This window comes from Parambassis ranga, chromosome 9 (assembly GCF_900634625.1).
Source record: "Parambassis ranga chromosome 9, fParRan2.1, whole genome shotgun sequence".
NCBI classification, from domain to species: Eukaryota; Metazoa; Chordata; class Actinopteri; family Ambassidae; genus Parambassis; species Parambassis ranga.
Window position 1 is genome coordinate 13,567,807 of NC_041030.1, and position 20,266 is coordinate 13,588,072.

The 20,266-nt window shown below is 40.5% G+C and overlaps 1 protein-coding gene across 1 annotated transcript in view; it reads left to right on the top strand.

Moving 5' to 3' along the window:
• unc5ca (unc-5 netrin receptor Ca) overlaps positions 1-20,266 on the top strand; it is a 150,066-nt gene that overhangs the window by 58,800 nt on the left and 71,000 nt on the right. The window contains exon 2 of the mRNA XM_028414537.1: positions 18,769-19,005. Within this exon, the coding sequence (XP_028270338.1) occupies positions 18,769-19,005 (237 nt within the window). The remainder of the gene's footprint in view (positions 1-18,768; positions 19,006-20,266) is intronic.

Sequence of the window (20,266 nt, forward strand, 5' to 3'; positions counted from 1 at the left end):
AGAACCTTAACAAGGTGTACAGGCAGGGGAGGGGTCTCAGTAAACACTCACTTTGATGTATGTGCGCTTAAGTTCAGCGAGGCAGCATCATAATATCCTTTATTTCTCAGAGGTTTGTTGTGTCGAAATGATACAGATCATTTATTTATGATTATATTTAACTTGTACATTTGAGCTCCTTTTGTAGCCTTATGCCAGGGATTGTGATGCTTTATCCTCTTAACTTCTCATTAACTTAGACAGATATGAGAGCTCTTTGAATTACAGTCGTTTATATTTGTTTTTGCCTTTGACTAGATCTTTGATCCATAGTCTTTTTGATGCAGTTTTCATTATTCAAAACTGTAATGTTACACCATTATTACAGCTTTATATCTATTGTAATGTAAGTGTTTCCCTAATGCTTTTTGCATGCAGAGATGTGGCCCCAAGATTCTTTTCTGGTCTCAGCAGATCTGATATCACTTTTTCAGTGTAAAAAGTGCTAGCTGGTAAATGTATACAAAGGTAAATTTAAAAAAGAGTAATCTGGAGCAGCATTCACATATTCATTGAATTATTTGTTTACTTTTTAACACTGGAATCAGAATTTTTGTAATTTAGTTTGCCATTCAGCTGCTTTATCAACTTCAGCTCACACTGACAGGCTGCTAGAGTTTTTGACTCACTTCATTTTAAATTTTTTTTTTTTTTTGCTTGTTCTGTCAAAGTAAATCTCTTTTCTGGCTTCCTCTGTTTTAGTCAGTGCTGTGCTGTAACAGTCATGCTGCACAGTGAGTTTGTCATCGCTCATTTCCATAGATGCTTTCAAAAGGTCTTAATGTGTCACACTTTTCCCAACAGATAACATTTACTGTCCTCCCAATGTCTTTATTTTTGTACTCATGCACCAGCACAGCAACTGGGAAACTTTGCATCAGTAGGCAAAGCTTGTCCTGAAGGAGCAATAGAAAAATTGAGGAAGCAACATATATTAGAGACACAGAAGAAGAAGACAACTTTAATGTTGTTTTTATTCTCCAGAAGTGGTCTTTTTCCGTGATATATTTTTCTTCACTCTTCCTTATTGCCTTTTTTCTGCACTTGTTGCAAGTTAATGTTAGCTCTCAGTTTCTCTGCACTAATCCTAAACTCTCAATCTCTGTCTGATTCTCTCTTCCTCATTCAGCAATCCTTCTCTCGCTGCTTTGCTCTGTGATTGGCCTCGCTGTCTTTTTCTCTCTCATCCGTGCCTCCCTCTCTCCTCCCCTCTGTTCTGCTCTGGTGTCCAGGGGCCTGAGGGCGGATTTAGTTTGAGAAATGGTGTGAGAATGACAGAGAACACGAAAGGGAGGAAGGCAAGAGGAAGATGAGGAACAGACACCCATAACCTAGTGTCCTGTCAAGCTTTTGATGCTGATCCAGTATAGTATCTGATCCAGTGTCATCCATTACCCCACACCAGGAGAGACCAGAATATAAAAAAAGCTGGCGTTCCCACATTGGGAAATGTTCTCTGCCTCCCACAGGACCCCCCCCCCCCTTTCCCTGTCATTATTCCTATTTTTACATTAAGGTGCCAAGCAGCTGAATATCAAAATATCTTTATTTTTTTTCAGATTCCTTCACACAAATAGATCCCAGTGAATATGAATTTAAATACTTCAAATGAAATGTCAATCACAGTGATTGTGTTGGTATCAGAGGCAGATTATCTCTACACATTTCTGAATAAAAGCCAAATTTTATGCAGTGCAAGCCATGCATTTACATCTCCGCTATATAATGGCTGATATAAAGAAACTTTATTTTTTTATTGAGACCAGCATTAAAGCTTTTTTGTATGGTTGTAACACAAAATGACCTCACACATAAGGTCATTACTGCAGATTCTTGTTACTTATTGGCCAATCTGGAAACCAGTTGACTATTGTTTGATGGCGTGGTTAGTGACTAATGTTTTGGGATAGCGGACTTTAGGGCCCAGACTGCTTGCTCTGAGGATTTGTCTTGGAACAGACATTTTCCACTGAACTATTAAAAACCACTGTAATGGCCTTGTTCAAGTTGATGCACTGCACTAGCTTGCTTGCAAACATAGTGAGCAAGTGTATTCCTTAGAGACAGTGAGCTGCTGACTTCATCCTCACAGCCATGTTTAGAGAGACCTCCTTATTCAGCTGGCCAGAAAAGACTGATGCACACATATGCATACATATCCATGTGTGTGCACACAGGCCAGACACTCATTATAATATATAATATGGCCATTATCATATTCCTAATTTGCACCCAAATGGTGAAAGACACAAAAGGGACGGTGGGGACGCAGAACAACATTCCATAGCAGGGTCATAAATCTTCTGTCCTCATTGCCCCCCACTCATCCCACACACACACATACACGTGCAGACACACACACGTCTGTCAGATGTTCACTGCTGTAATTAGGTCTTTCAGGTTATGATAATGTTTGTGCTGTTTTCTGGTTCATCTGCTCACTGGTGCACGAATGCCATTAATCACACCAGTCTAAATCACATGCTGATTCCGGCACAGTCGTTTGGTGTGTATGTGTGTGGCTTTGTGCATGCCTCATTTGATGGTGTATGTTTTTTGTCTCCATATTGGCAGAGGCAGAGAGAGAGAGAGAGAGAGAGAGTGAAAGATGAGAGAGTGAAAGAGGCCAAAACCACATGAGGTTGGGAGGAAAGGCACAAGTAATGAAGGTGTTTTCCCTAATAATGGACTCCATGCAGACCGGAGTCCATCTCTTGTCAACATTTTGTCTTTTTCCCCTTAAAACCGTGATATTTTAGTGTTTATAGACAGAGTCCTCTTTCTATCACTTGCATTAACAACTTTTACATTAAGCACATGCTATGCATAGATTTCCTTTAAATCAAGGACAAGATACTATGAATGCAACTCACTGTTGTAGTGTCCTTGAGCAAGACACTGGACCCCTCCCCAAGGCCACAGGAGGTGCTGCTCTATACATCGATCCTGGGGTCTGACCTCCCTTCCTGCTGAGACAGGTACAAAGAGAATTTCCCATTGAGTATCAAAGTAAAACATCCTATTATATCTGACCCCATATGATCCACTCACACAGTGCTGTCTGGAAGGTTAATCCTTCATCATCATCCTTCACCCAGGATCACATACGTCCCTGTGCACAACACATACAAGTACAGGCTTGGCCCTGCAACTGTATTTCACTTCTTCCATTTAGATTTCGAGGATCCATTCATGTCAGTGAGGATTCTTAGTCATTTAAACATAAGGCAGCTCGCCTCAGTGGCTCCTTCAGTTCTGATGCAAGTTGTTTGTGAGTGCAGCTGCACTAGTGCCCAAAGTTTTATGTGGGATGAGGGTGACATAAAGCACCAATGACTCATGGGACTTTCCCAACTGATTGAGAGTACTCAAAAAGCACTAACAGGAATGCACACAATTATTAGAACGTCCTCTCATAGAGGCAGCCTCTCAGTTTTACACAGCGACTTGATCATTTTCTATCTCCTATAATTTACTCCACAGGAAGTAAATACACTGATAAAAGGAGCGTTTTTGTTAAGGGTACTTTAGTATCATTTCTCCCCCCAGTACCTTCAGTACTTACAGCACACAAACGTCTCTTAGTACCTTTTGTCATCTTGTTTTTTTTTAATGCAATCTGTATTTTCATGCTTTGGTAATAAATCCCATAACTTGACAATGCTATCTGTTACTCTCTATTCTCTTGTGTAGTCATTTATATTAAGAGCGTGCAGAGAAGAGCAGATGTACAGCATACCTGTATGTCCAAGTGAGCACAGAGATCAGTGGCCATAGAAAAAGCAACAGGGGGAAAAATGAAAAGAGCATCTCCAAGGACTCCAGATGACATACAGACTCAGATTTTTTTTTTTTTTTTTTTACAGGGCTACATTTTCTTTGGTCCTTTTTTCATTGGCTGTTGCTGCAACCTTTCATTTCTCTGCTTTATCCTCCTACTCTTAAGCTCTCTTGCTTTGTTTTATTCTGCCCCCACACAATACAAAGACATGACACATGGTGTGTATAGAATCGGATGATATGTAGACTGAAAGCTGCCTGTGAAATATGCTTGATGTGTGTTTCAGAGGAAACAGAGAGAAAAGGCTTTTGGTTCTGTAGTCATGTTGATGTGTTTGAGACACAGAGAGAGAGAGAGGGTAAGGCAGGTAAGGAGGGATTAAAATATCTCCTTGTTAAAATGACCTCAGACTGTGGCTAAGGAAATATGCCACCATATCTCTGCTCCCTCCACTGACAAGCACACTGAGACACCTGATATAACAAGAATGTGGCTTTGTTCTGCCAGTGTAAAAAAAGAAATCCAACTCCAGTTACAGAATCTGTCTGAGTGGATCTGTGTTACTCACCAAAAAAATGATGTTCTGTGTTCACAGTAAATCACATTTAATATGCTTAAAATAGAGAAACCAAATACACATTTTACCCTCACTTAATTAACTTCATCATCTAAATGTGCACCTGTACTGTTGTGGTTTTATATCTGAGTTTTAGCTGCACTGCAGTGTCATCCAGTAAAGGTGATGGAGATGAGTTACATGCTGGTTTAGTTTGAAACATGTAGGAAACATACCTGGTTCTCGAAAATACCAAATGAGTGACATCTACCAGCAAGGTGATGTCACTCATCTGTGATCTTAACACTCCATGACTGCTGGTGTGTGTTAGTGTTGGAGGGAACTGTGCTGAAAGATAAATGAGCAAGTAAATTAACTCCTTCTGCCATAGGGCCCCAACTTATCAATTACCTGAGCACTCAGAAAAATAAATAAAAAACACTTGCCTAGAAATAGAAAACATTGCTCCACTGATCCTCCACCGAAACAAGTTTGGCTTCCGATGAGTCTTTAGAAACTTCTTTCTCAAGGGCTCACTGTTACATTAAACAACTAAACATCTGCTAATATTAATAGAGCTCTAAGCTTATTTAACTATATTGTATCTATGTCTGGTGCTGCTGCAGCTGCTAATAATTAAACATGTTCATCAAATTTGTTAAAATGTTTGATTGATAGATTAATGTTTCTCCAAATGTCTGTCATGTATACCAGTCATTTCCACATGCCGACTTTCTGAAAACAATAGTATTGGCTCACTCAGCTGTAGTCCATTACCTTTGAGCTTACAAGGCTGAAACACTTAAAACCCATTCATCAGCTCTCTGACAGGGCAACCCACTGCAAACAGATTCATTCATGCAGTGAATCCTCTCCGTTAGCCCCCCCACAACATTTCAACTTCTGACCTCAGCGTCCACCTGCACAGAGCCCCTTTCATCATACAACACATCTTCTTTATGGCTCACTCACTCGTGTGCCCCCCCCCCCCCCCCCCAGCCCAGCCCACCCCCTCCCCCCAACACACACACACGCAGACGTAACACAACTCACCCTTACACACACACACAGACAAGTGCGTGCAAATACACACACAGTAACAAGCCTCATCACCTTTGACCTTTTGACCCCAGTTAACTAACTAACCTCTTGTTATTTCCTCTGTTCACTGCACCTCTTTGTGTGGGGCCTCACTGAAAAGACCCAGTCATGCAGGACCAGTAGCCCCTGGGCAACTTTAGCTTTCAGTCTATCAACATATCCATCTTTTTTTTTTTCTAGATCGATTCACATAAACAGAGTGGCTCAGTCACTTCTGGATTTGAACTTCTAACCTTTGCCCGTTTCCCTGCATCTAGTATTTCTGATGGCCTTGATGTGGTTGCTTTCAATGCTAATGCAGAGCCCCGAACAGAGCACTTAGCATTTCTACATTTGAATCAGATGTTTTTGTTTACATGGGGACGTGTTTTGTATAATGAAAGCAAAATATTCAGATTTAAGTGTTATTGACAGAGCTTCATGCATAAAACCAGAGCCCACAGTTCTTAGGACATCTTAATGAAATCTGCTTTACTGTTTCCACATTTGAACTCTTAACCCTCTTGCTTATATATGGCCATGTGTTACTAATGCTCACCGTCTCTCAGCACTATGACTGGACTGTTAAGAATCTGGTATCTCTAAACTAGTCAAGTTAAAGTTAATGATGCATACAGTTAACTCTTTTCCATACGAACTCATTCTGAACCTCATACTAAATGCTGACATCTGTTTTCTGACCAGCATGTTTGAATACATATTTAGAGACTCATAAAACTATAAAACTATATAAAATATATTCTTAATCTCATGTCAGAGTGATGGAAGATTAGATGCTACAATGACTCACTAACCCATCTACTGGTAGTACATGATATTACAGTTTGCTATCTTCAGCAGATAGCTCGGTAACTCGATACACAGGTTTTAAGTTAACAATGTTACAAATAGTTCCTTTAAAACAGGTTCTAATAGGACTTTTAACATTTTTTTATTATTACTTAACATGGAGCCACAGGGCTTTGACTCTTCTCCTTTCTAAGGATGGTCCACTTACTCGTGACACAGTTCTGCTCTCCCACGAGCTTAAAAAAAAAAGCAAAATGTGAAGATACCTTTTCAAAGTGTAAAGGCTTTACTGGCAGAAGTTTCTTATTCCCCGTGCCCCTTTAAAAACATTTTGTTGTCTCACTGCCTGCTGCCTTTTGAGCTTAGGATGCCTTTGAACTACATACCCATGCCTTTCAAGCTTTACCATTATCATTTGTGCACTCACCAGCATGGCTGCCATGTGGGCCACATGTCAAAATGTTTAGCAATGAAGTGCCAGTAAACAGCCCAGTGACAGCCTGCATGTTTATCCGCTCCAGCATGAGTCCATGTATTCTCTAGGTGAGCCAGTGGAATCTGTGTGAGTGAACAATTAGGACTTTTCCACTCACTCTACACATTCCCAGCTGTTCAGTGAGCGAATTACATATTTATTCTTACCAGGACTGTTTATAGCACCAGCCAACGTGGGAAGGGCATGTTGAGGTTAATGTTGAAACCATCAGCCATGTTAGAAATGAATTTTTAATCCTCATGCAAAAGCTTTCCAAGAATAGTTAACATACAGTCAACATACCTCACATGTTGAATCATGTATGAAGTTACAGTGCCACTGTAATGCTGCATGACATACTGATTATTCTGTGTCTAAAGAAAAAGATTAAAATGTGTTCATTCTACCGTTAGGCTTTACTGCACTGGCTTGATTTAGCCCCTATATGGCAACAATGTAAATCTGCAGTGTTGATTGATTATCTGATTATCTTCAGTGCTAATGATGCTTACTTGACTCTAGCTTGCCAGCAGGGTTGCAGTTTGACAGGCAAGTGTATAATGTTAAAAATAAATCCTTTATGTGTGCTCCACATGTGTTACCACCTATTTAAATTGTAATGGTAGCCTTATTAAACACATTTTCTTTCTTTCTTATTATTAAACTAGAGTATATTCAATTTCTTCCCAACTCTGGCTGCAGCATGTATTTCCTAAAATGTCTTGGATGGGATTGGTTAAATGTTTAAACATGGATGACGCCCTGACTAAAAGCTGGCCTCTTTAAATTCTCCATGACTAATCATCCGGCACACATTCAAAGTCAACTAGCTTGCAAGTCATGACCTGTTGTCTCTTTCTGCTTCCAAGAGGTGCATTTATGTAACATAATATACATACATACATACATACATACATCACTGGCTGTATATGTGTGAATGTGTCATTATAATTTAATTACTGAAAATGATACTTCATTATGACATTTAATATGCCATAGCAATTATGATTTAGGTCTGAACGCAGCCCAAATATGTCAGTGCCCCTAAGCCTCTTTGAGCTCGGACTGAGAAGCGCAGTGTGAAAACCATGTGACGGGTTCCATTTGATTTTATGTCACTTGGATTTATCAGTGATTCAGTCTGTTAGGGCCTGGCAATGTTTTTCACCCCAGAGGGTGATGAAAGCCCTTCAAAGCCCTGTTGTGTGATTTTTATTTAAAACATTTGGCCAAAATAAGGCAGAAAATAAAATTTGACTGTTTCTGCTCTGTATCTCTTTCTATGTCTTACACAGAGACTCACTGTTGAAATTGTTGTGCCCCGGCTCAGTAACTGCAGCTTTAGCGCCCACAAGCTCAAACACAGCTCATTTCAGAAAGTAGTGCTTGTGAGGGTAGCAGACCTAAGATAAAAGTTAATTAGGACTCTGGCAGTGGAGGAGCAGACATAAAAAGAACTAAACAACAGAGATTGTGTTAAAGGAATAACCTGACAGTTGGAATGATTTCCTTCTTCTATACCAAATTCCCAATGCTAGCACTTGAAATTCCCAAAACTGCATGCTAGCACTGTTGGCATTTATCATTATAATCAAAAAGTAACATTAGCTGTCATTAGTTTGCAACTGAAGACACTTGTTTCAAGGAAGGACGCCACGCTAATGATGTGTTTTTATGTCAGCTTAAGAACAAATTGTATTTTTCCCCCCCCCATGATATAAGAAAATATCAAATAAATCCTAAATGTTAAACCATGTTATGATTTAGAAATAGTTTGGACAAAATATGAAACTTACAATATAGGAAAAAAAATTTGTGGCAGACAGCATCAAAAATAATATAGATTAATATATTTACCCCCTGATTTGTAGAGGGCACCACTTAAATGAAGAGTAATGAGAAAATACAAAGTGTATATGTATGAAAAGAGAAAGCTAGATGAATGCAAGAGAGGAGTATGGTCAGTAATGTCTTTGTAATAGGGTCAGAAGCAGAAGTCCATTATGAAACCCCCTTGAGGTTTTATTTATAGGGACCTAAGGAGTGAAGGATGCAGGGAAGGGTGTGTAGAGAACAAACGAGGTAGTAACAAAGGAGAAGAGACATGAGCAGGCAGAGGAGAGGAGCAGGACTGGGTGAGAAGATGAGAAGTGTTGGGAAAGAGTGAGGATGGGTAAAGGCGGGAAATGGGGACTGAAAATGAGAGCAGGAAGTGTGGAAATATGCCAAGAAGAAAAGGGGAGAACATTGGTAAGGCTGAGAAGGAGGAGAGAGACAAAGCAGGGGAGGAGGACGAGGAGGAGGATGAGGAGGAGGAGGAGGAGGAGGAGAGATTGGCTGGGTGAGAGAGAGAAAGTCGTGCAGTCGGAAGGAAGCAATGAGGGTGGCAGGGAGAGAGTAGGGATAAGAAGGGAAGATGGGGAGCCTCCAGATGGAGAAAGGCATGATCCAATTTTATCTCTACCTCTGAATAAAATAGCCAAAATATGGGAAAATTGTCAAAAGAATAAGGCCTATAAGCTGTTCTTTATCGTCTGATGTCTGATTTTGTGTGTTTGCATATGTGCAAATCTATAGGACTTGGCTTAGCATGTTTATTTTAATTCCTTTGGAGCATTGTAAGGAGGTATGTGATGGGGTAAAAAAAAGGACAGAGGTTAGGAAACTTGGAAGAACAGAGAGAAACGATGAAAAACAAGCACTAAGAGGAGCAGAGGGGAGATCTAGTCTTGCACACGGTGGCTGGGTGGGTTAAGGTCGATGTGAAATGTGCCTCTGGGGAAGTGACCTAAGAAAGAAGGATGGTTAAATCTATGCCGTTACTCCAGAGCAAAAGGAGAAAGTAGGCTGCAAGCAAGAGAAAAAAACAAAGAGAAAGGTGTACAGAGGAAGTGGATAGAAGCAAGTTTTCTAAAAGAAAAACAAGGAAGACACCACAGAGCAAGATGAAAGGAGTGAATTATTGGGCAGAAAAAAATAATGTAGACCTGCGCTGAGAGATACTGACAGGTGAAAAATATGCAAACACATGCGCTGAACAGAAAGAGAGCCAGCTGTATCATAAGATTTGGATCATACAGCAAAGACGTACAGACACCCAGCTAGCCATATTATCAGTTTTCAGCCCCCCAGAAAAAAAAAACATTATCCTATCTCTCTGAAAATAGAAGTCCTTCCCCAGCCAATGTTTTGATATTTTAATGCACTGGCCCTGTGCTGGCTGCTTGTATTAATAGCGATACTGAGCTGTGATAGTAGAACATGAATGAAAGCGAAGCCTTGCTGTTCCCTCAGGCCTGGGATAAGGGAGACAGAATCCATCTGGAAGATAACATTACACAGCAAGTCTACAAGTTTGTACCCCCACAAGCTTACATAAGACTATGCATATGAATGAGATATTCCATCTGCATGTGGATGTTTGTGATGTGCGTACACGTGTGCGCGTGCAATACAAAATGAAACTTGTGCATTGCACAGCTGATAACTGTTCTTCATGACTGTGAAATCACTGTAATTATTTTTCTCTGGCTGTCCATGTGGTTGTCTGTGTGAGTGCTTTATCATTATTTTTTTACTTGCATTATTCAACTCCCAACAAAATGTGGCAGAATTGTTGTAATTTATAAACTATTCCTTTGTGTCCGCTGCATTATTACCACATACCACCAAGCTTGATTGGAGAAAATGCATGGCTTCCAATGTAATTTAGCTTCTACCTAGCGTGACTGAAGAGAGGTGGAGAGGAGGAGTTGAGAGATGGCAGAGATCTGACTCGCCCTAAATGGCCTTCCATTACTGGTTCTCACACCAGTGACCTAATTCAGGAGGAGGGAGAGGAGGAGGTGGAATTAAAACCCAGAGCGTAGCCAAGGACTCAAACAGACTGGCTCTCATCTGGCCTTGCTGTGATCGCAGTAGCTGATAGTGTGACATTTACAGTTCCACCCACATATCAAGCCATATGAAAGACACATCAGGAAAAAAAACTGTAAGTTAAGCTTCATTGCTTGGTGTTCAACCTTGAAAGAGCAGAATCGGATATAAACCCCTGCTGCGCACCATCCTGTGGAGTCCGATGAAGTGTATCTGTACACCTAAGCTGACTTGCACTGCAGAAACTGGAGATAAGCAGTGGCTTAAGAGCCATTTCAGGACAAACAAGGCGTGCATGCTTCCATGTTCTTCATATAGAACAGAAAACTGTATACTTTTATGTCATGGAAAAAATGGTATGGGAGTATGGTAACATAATTAAGGGCAGCAGGACGCAAGATGGTTGTCAGGCTGTACTATAATGCAGGAAGTTACCAGCAGGATACTCTCCTGTGGAGTATTTTGTCTGTTTGTCTTTATGTGCATGATATGCTTGGCAAAGACGGCAGTAAAAAAAGGACCGGCTACAGAGTGCTTTCACACTGCCTACCTGCAAACACCCACTCATCATCTGTTCCTGTGCTGCATGTGTCCTTGCTTAAAATGTGCCTGTGCCCAATTGTATATAGTACGTGTGATGTATATCCAACTGTGAGTGTGTTAGTGAGCCTCTCAGCCAAAGAGAGTCTGGGATGATGTTTATGCCTCAAGTCAAGGGGAAGATACATTTTTTCATGATGATACACGCTGTCTTTTTTTAAAATGTTTTAATTACTTTTCTTTCATCTTGTGCTTTGTAACCTCCCAAAGCAAAAGTCAAATTCCTGCAGTTTAAGGCACAACAAATCTTCTCTGCCGCCTTTTAATAATTTCTTTGCAGTGTTGTTTCCTTATATGAATATTCTGGCAAGTTGTCAGACTTAATTTAGTAAATTAGACAAACTAAAAATCATAAAATACATAAGTATCTGAACAGATATCGTGGCCAGTGCACTCATTGGATAAAGAAGGGCAGCATTTCCTGTGACTTTATCACAATTCAGCTCACAAGTCCCCATTGACTGACAGACCAGTTTGTCCATATCTGAGCGTTGCATAAGCTCTGCAGGAAACTTAAATGGACAACTTTCTGGTTGGTTTCAGTGACAAACAGAAGAGTAAAGAAATGGGTGGCATAAAACAACCAAACAGCCATGAATCATGACAAAGTCAGATGTGGAGTTTACAAGGAACCCTGTTTCCATCATGAAAAAAAAAAGGAGGTGAGGTGAGACCGGGACATTCAGCAACAGACTGCATGGAAAATATAACAGTAAGGCTGTCCACAGGAAGGGATGGAGCAGATTACTTTTTGAGGAAGCTTAGGTCTTTCAATGTGTGCAGCAAGATGTTGCATCTTTTCCACCAGTCTGTCGTGGCAAGAGCAATTTTCTTTGCAGCCATCTGTTGGGGCAGCAGCATCAGAGCCAACAACTTTTAAGAAACTGAGCAAACTGATGAAGATTTAAATGCAATACTGTTTGGCACATATAGCTCAGAAAACTGTTAAAAGACTTCTTGGAAGTGAACCACTGATGGAAACACACAAGCATGCAGGGACGGTGTTGTGTGTCTGTTTAAAAGTGCATGATGGACGAGCCTGATTGCAAACAACAAGATAGTGTAGCGTTAGAATAGATTGACACAGGCCTCATAGTGTTGCTGTACACAGTTATAAGTGATACAAGATGGAAAATATCTGAAATGTTTATCCAAGCTTCATTCACAGTTACTCTATTAATTTGATTGCAGCCATACAGGTGCAACCTTTAGGCTACATGTGATCACAGTGTAAACCATGATGCCATGATGGAAACCTTATATTTATTCCTTTCTTATTCTACAAGGACTCCCTTTCTTTAGTTCTTTGTTAACTGAAGCCAGCTGTGGTCTGCCTGTGTCACCTCTCTGCAGGCAGGGCTGTAAATCTAGTTCCAGGCCTTAGTCGGGGCCTTATATGTCAGCGGACGCCGACCAGCTGTCACTGTCTGCTCCGTACGGACATGTTCTAAAGCATTATGAATTGTGTTATATATCTCTGAAAGCCTGCTGTATAAATAATTGGCTATGACGTGGAGTGTGCTGTGCATGCTGGGTTATGTTTTTTTCTGTTATTAAACAGACATGGCTGGCCACCCAGTCAGCTTTTTGTCCATATTAAAGTTATATGAAATCCATCTTTTTAATCAGACTCCATCAAATCTCTTATCAAAACCACAACAGATAGTATATAGAAATTTGTGTTGAAATGTACATTAACTTAATGTTAGCTGAAACAATAACAGTCCAGACTGTGTATGCTTGCATCAAACTGTACACGTTTCCCTTATTTAGTGCATAATTTTGTTTTTATGAAGTCTTTATTCTAATGTATGTAAATGTAATTGATCCCTTTGGACAAAGGTAATGGAGTGATTAGGTTCTCTCACTTTGCATGTCTACTCGTGTCTTGAATAATGTGGCTTTTATCAGTGTTGATTGAGGATAAAACCCTGATTAAGTTTCAAATGGATGCAGATAATTTGTGTCCGCTTGGTGTCTTGTTTCTGAAGGGACGTGACACTCCAGGACGTGGTGTATAATTCCTGTTTCAAGTAGTTCAACTGACTCCTTTTTTTCTTTTGACAAAGGGATATGTGCACACACACACATACACACACCCCCTACCTGCACACTGGCACTGTGTGTTTTATCTTGTTTTTTTGTAAACCAGCATAACTGTGTTGGTCTTTGCTTTATCACCCTCATCTGAACCACTTATCATCTAAAAACAACTCTGAAAGAGAGAGAGAGAGAGACATAAACTACAGTACATGAAAGAAAGGAAGAAAGATGACATGATTAGAAGTGTGTTTACTGGAACTAATATTTTTTTCTATTTCGTGTGAAATGGTAAACAGTTCAATTCCTGGATGTCCTTGACTTATCCGACTATTCCCAAGAGTGCTTTGATTTGTATTTCCATGCTCAGAACACAGACAGAAACCTCGACTAAACTTGTTAAAGAGGTTTTTGTAAAAAATTTAGTAGTCATGCTACTCAAAGAATTACAAATAAACAACTGGAAAAGAAACAAAATGCAAATGTTTATAAGAACCCATTTAGACTTGTGCCGGATACATTTTTTTTTCTCAATCTGAACAGCACCAATCTAGTTCAGGTCCATCTGGCGCTAAGGTCTGAACACAAATGCTACTTGCGAATCTGGCTAGCGACATCATACTTCGGGGTTCACGATGACAGGTCGCGGATTTTACAATGAGACACCTAGCAGTTTGGAGGATTGCAAAGACACTGGTTAGAGCCGGATTGAGTGCGGACACGTGTGTGCAATAGCCGGATTTAAGAACGTCTCCGGATTCGATCCCACTCTAGCTAGGTTAACTTTCCCCAGTCTGAACAGGGTCTCCTTCTTTTCAACAGGGACATCCCTAGAGGTACAGTAGGACACACTGTTGTTATCAGTGTTCAATGAAATCTCTTCCCTTTTTGACCAGGGGTTGTAGGTTTATCCACAGGCCAAAACGGGTAAACGAAACCTTACCCGTTCACATGTAGCATGAATAATTGAATAAACACTTAAGAAAGTTGAGCACTGAGTTCTCAGTTGGGGGGCTGGTGGAAAAAATGCTTCAGGAGAGAATAATAAAATCCATTTGTCATTCTATTTAAGCAGTAATGACAGAAAATTATGAAGTACATGAAAGGAATGGAGGTGAAAGCTCTATAGGTGAATAGCTGTATGTGAAAATGTTGTGTGTGTGTCAGTGTGTGTGTTGTACATGTAGTTCTGTGGGCAGCAGCACTGGTTAAAACCAGGTCTAGTAGTGGGAATTTAAAGTTTCTTGTGAAACAATGTGTTTGTTAGACAGGAAGGAATATTGCAAGAAATATGTGAGTCCATGTGGTTTTCTTTTTTGCAGTACTTTTGCACCTTTGTGTTAATGTGGGAGTGTGTGGTTTTATTTTTATCAGTGTGTTTGTATGTGTGACTTTTGTAATTTGGCAACAAAGTCTGAAATGGTTAGAGATTGCTCCAGCTCTGTATGCTTTGTCCCTGTCTCTGTCTGTGTATGTGCTGTCAATGGTGGGTGTGGTAGAGGATTAGGGGTAAAAGAGGGGTACCAGTTTGTGTGTGTGGGTGTGTTTGTATGTCTATTTACGGTATGTGTGTGAGAGAGTGCCTGTTTCTCAGTAAGCTATGTTTTTGCAGCTGCTGCAGATTCAAAGTAGCTGATAAGACATTAAGAAGTATGATCTCATGATTTCCACGGCTACTGCACTGATACACATCACAGACCACTTACAGTACCAAGAACACAAGATCAGGCACACACACCTACTCATGAGACATTTTGACCTTATATGGCTCAGTTTGGCTTGCTCTAAGTTGCAGACCTAGTTGCAGCCTGAGACTTTTGATGTGTGTGTGTGTGTACCACATTCTGAACCACCATTGGCTACATCATTTTAGCAGTGGAAGGAAAGAAGGCCAACTTAATCAATGGGCATTTTTCTTATGACATCAGTAGTGTATAGATTATTTGTTTTTTCATAATGACAGCTGTGGCTCTGTTGTAGTTTCTGCTTGTTCTCTTCTGATTTTAGCCATAACCTTAGGCCTGAAAATCCATTTGGTTTTACTTCTACAATAAAACAGTGCTCACACAGCACAGTGAGTGAGACACTTTAGCTTTTTTCCATGCGTTAGAAAAATATGAATGAGGACAATAAAACAATAGGGCATGTACTGTACAACTTAAATGATCCACTTAAATAGGCAGCATGGTTACAGCTGTTATGGTTTGTTGGTGAACTGGCATAGGTGTGTTTACATCACTACAGACTGGAGCTGCAGATGATAAATATGGGTAATTGCTGTCATTACATTTAGGAATGAATACTGATTGTAGCCTATTCTATTAAACACAAGCCAGATGTTAGTGGGTGTTAGTGGTGTGTTTTTGTCCGGTATGAAAAGGAAAGGAACCCAATTCATTATTTGTCTTGCAGTCTTCCCGGCCTGCCTGCGATCCATCAATGTCTCTATCAATATGATGGATGGTCACATTGTCTGTGGTGATTGGTCACTCTCTGATGACATCATTCTTCAACAGATTTTCACATATGTATAAGTTGGGTTTGTAGTTATTCAGAGGTGGGCATCCCCCCTCCCCCAGTACATATTTACTACATGCTGTAAATCCAACCTGGACATTGTTCTGCTACAGCCATCCATTACTGATGACAGGATTCAGGCAAGACGTTTATGAGCTGGGATGTTAGGATCAGTAATTCACTCTGTCATGAGATCAGGAGAGAGGAGTGGGGGTGAAAAAAATGGGGGAGAAAAGATTTAGGAGCAAGGAAACAGTTTGGAATAACATAGTGTGACCCGGAGAAGCGAAGATGGCGCTCAAGAGTAAGGAAACATTTCTGAAACAAAGCTTTTATTCATGAGAATTTCCCCCCAATCCCTCCCCTTTTCTCCATTCCACCCACCCTCTTCTATGGCTATCATGTTTCTCGTTCCAATCAATAATTTATTGTGGTCGCTCCACAGCAATGCACCCACCCACCTCCCTTTCTCTTTGAATGACAGATGAGGGTGAAAATGAGTGTTGGGCTAAAGTGGAAAAGCAAGAGGGGCTTAAAAGCAGAGTGGTGGAGAAATATTAAGTATCAACAAACAGCAATAGAGCTGGGCCGTGCAGCAGCAGAGAGACTGACTGAGAAATGGTTGAACATGACACTGGATAAATAACCAAGAGTGGGAGAAAATTTCCCACAGATAATGAAATTATGCAGTGAAAATGTCTACCAATTTTCATACTCTCAGAGAACTAATTACAGAACTAAAAGAGAAAATGTCAGCTTCGTGACATCAAAGTGAGGACGCTGCCTACTCATTTTTCCCCTATTTTCGTCCTGTTGTTTTACCTAAGCTGCTTTTAGCTCCTTGCCCACAGCACATTGCTATTCTGTGCGATGAGGACCACAGCTACATACACACTTAAGGAAGGGGAATAAAAGCCTGTGTGTGTCTGTGTGTGTGTCCGGGCAATTATGTGTAGTTTTACTGTATATGTGTTTGTTACACATTTAAAAAAAAAAAATGTTAAACCAGGAATTAACGTCAAAAATGTTCCCTTGTTCAAATGTTCCCATGAGTCATAGCCCTCCAGGTGAGGCAATCACACACACACACACACACACACACAAAGGTCTAGACAGTCTTAATGAAACTGGATGATGATGGAGTGGAGGAAAATTACACGATTGAAGAAAACTGTGTGTGTGTGTGCATGAAGTTTTAATATACTTGAATTGTGTTTGCGTCCATGTGTGTCTATGGTAGAGAGAAAGACAGACTGCTTCCTCTACCTTCCACCTGCTCTTGTAATCCTCTGTGTTTTGGTGACCCCGGTAACCTGGTGACAAAACATTCTCGGTGTCCCTTTGATTGAGGCCACGGGTGGGCGGGAAGTTATGGACAGAGTGAAAAGACGGTGGAGGAGAGGGAGCGGGACGGAGCACCAGGAGGATAAAGTTCCTGGTGCCCTCAGGGTTGGCCGCTCTGTCTGTTCAGTTATTCCCTGGTGTCTGTCTGTAAGCAGGTTTTCCTGCACATTTCATTCTTCTGTCCTCAATCTGTGCAACAAATACACAACAGTTACAGATTTGCTCAGGATAGACGAAGTATTAATACACTGGTTCTGATATTAAAGGAGAGATCTCTTGGCAATGAATATAATCTTTAATAAAGATTACGGTACTTGTTATTTATTAATTAGATTAAGTTCTCAGTGAGCATATGTATTATATATACAGTATATAGGCACTGTCTGTCTCTGCATTTGTATATAGTTCTTATGTATTTACTGTAAATCGCTCCTCTTTTGGGATTTGCAGGCTGTTTGTATATAAACTTGCACAAATAATGTGTGTGATCTAATTTAATTGTGGTATATAATGATACTAACTGTATGACGTAATCACTCCACACACTATTATTTTTGAACCATCTATTAAACGACCAACGACCAACAACAAACACAAAAAACGTCACCCTTTCAGAATAAAGGCCCCAAAATGAACTGAAACCACACTGACAGGGCCGGACTGGAGCTTCAAGTGTCAACTATACATAAAGACATGTGATAAGAAGCAGAAAAAATGTGCCTTAAAGGGTTGTAAGATAAAACTGTCAGGATCTTTAAAGGCGATTACATTAAAAGTAATACATTACTCAGACTACAGGTTTTAATTGGCACTTTCCTACAACCTGTAACTTTAATGCTTGCGCTATACAGATCATTTGATCAGCCACAGTGTGTGAAACAGACCTCATTAATTAGATAAAGGCAACTTTTTTTTTACACTCCTACTTTAATGGGAGGGAGAGAAAGGTACGGAGCTGCAGATGGTTAAAAGTTGCACACATGGTCACAGTAGTCACAGTAAAATACTTGTTTTTTAGCCACATATACAAGCCTACAAATAATAATGAACTAAGCTCATGTTTGCTACAAATGTTTTGACAGCATAACCATAAGGGAAATCACTTACAAATAAACTCTCTTACATAGCAACCAATCAAACCAGTCATAAGACTTAAATTAATTAACTTAAGAATTAATTGGGTGTTGAAGCAGCTGTTTCTGTGCTCATCCCACATCTCCCTTTCTATCAATTTGTTTTTTTCTCCATTTCGCCGTGTTTACTTTTGTCAAGACATCTGTAAAAAATCTAGATGCTGTGTGGTTTTATGAGTCCAGTAGTGTGATGAAATATATACCGTAAGTGGGGAATTTTACAGTTCAGTAGAAGGAAAAAACCTGTCCCAGTCACTGCCTGAAACATGGCAATTATTAGTGATCAAGTGACACTGTCACACACATGCTCAGTTCTGGGGAAACTGCTGCATGGTACTGTTCACTGGTGTGAATCACAGAACAATAATAAGTGATTGAATGAAAGAATGCAGCTCTCCCATTCCAAGCTGAGCCACTGTCCTTGTTAGTCCTCTGAGATGGTCGATAAAGCACAGACTGATTGAGTGTGAAAAACACTTGTCTGAATACTGACTGTCAGTTCTTTCTTTCTTTTCAGTGAGAGATGATGACGACTTTCTGAGTCTGAGCGAGCTCCCTGAAACCTTTCCTTCTGACCCTCCGGAGCCGTTGCCTCACTTCCTGTTTGAACCAGAGGAGGGCTACATTGTCAAGAACAAGCCTGTCAATCTGTACTGCAAAGCAACACCTGCCACGCAGATTTACTTCAAGTGCAACAGCGAGTGGGTCCATCAGAAGGACCACACGGTGGAGGAGAGGGTTGACGAAAACTCAGGTGAGTGAAGTCTGCTGCAAATACAGGCACTGACACGCAAACCTGCAGTTTACAGGCATCTAAGAGACTTACTTGAAGTGAAAAAGAAAGTGGGTGTAAAGGGGACAGTCAAACTTTTGTTTGCTTTACAAGATACAAGACGTTTTAAAGAGAAAAATGAAAACTACACAGCAGTTTACGCAGGAGGATGACTATCAAAGGAGCGCAGTTTGACTCTAACAACAGACGAAGAGTGAAGTAACTGAACAGAGTATGAATGTGTACTAAAAAGCACACAAGTTATTTTTCATACTAAATGTTACCCATTGATTTAAAAGGTCTTAACGTGCTGTGTTTAAAGTGCACACACGCACAGGTGCATTAGAATCATCAACCATTCCTACAAGTTAACCCCTTTAGCTTCGCCCCGATGACACTTTGCTCTTTAAGATGTGGCCGACCTTCCTCGTCTCACCGGTGCCCTCTGAGCAAACAGGGTTAAAGCCATTATTCAGATGTTTAGATATTTGTGCAGAAAGGTAGGTCACATGTCAGATGTGTGTACACAGCTGCTCCACTTCCAGTGCAGCAGCGCAGTGTTCGCAGGACGGTTTAATAGGATCCGCAGTGATGTATCTGGACCGCAGCCAAAGTTCTGCACTTGTCACTTGACAGCACATGGTATTACTCTGCTGGCCTGGTAATGGCGAATCATGCTGTTGCCTTGGCAGACAGACAAAGACGTACACAACCTGGTTTCTTAGACTTAAGGTTGACATGAGCTTGGCTTATGAGTTTCCACCTGCTTGATAATGAGCCTGGGTCCCCAGAGCGAGTGATTAAAGTCAGGCTGAAAACAGTTCTCCTGATTTAAAGTACATGCTAAATGAAATGCAGGGGGGTCAGCAGCAGCTCAGATTAGCATGTTGGCGGTTGAATTACAAAGTTCATCTCTTCATATCTTAAGGCAGGTGAACAAAATGCATGCAAAGTACATATTTAATATGTTTTCGGAAGATTTATACATGTAAAACAAAGTAGGCCCTGGAGCCAAACATTGCACTGTGCATGTTCAATTTCTGGAATGTTGGATTATTAATGTGTTGGGTCACAAAGTTATCAATCAACCCTTGTAAATATGAGAAAGTTGAAACAAAGGGTGTTGAAACCATCTGTACTGTAGAGTACTGTGTTTCTCTCTCAGTCTCAGCTCTCATTTTTTCCTGCTATTTCTCAGCGTTCATTACTGATATCATGTGCAGCTGCTAGTCATTTATTAGTC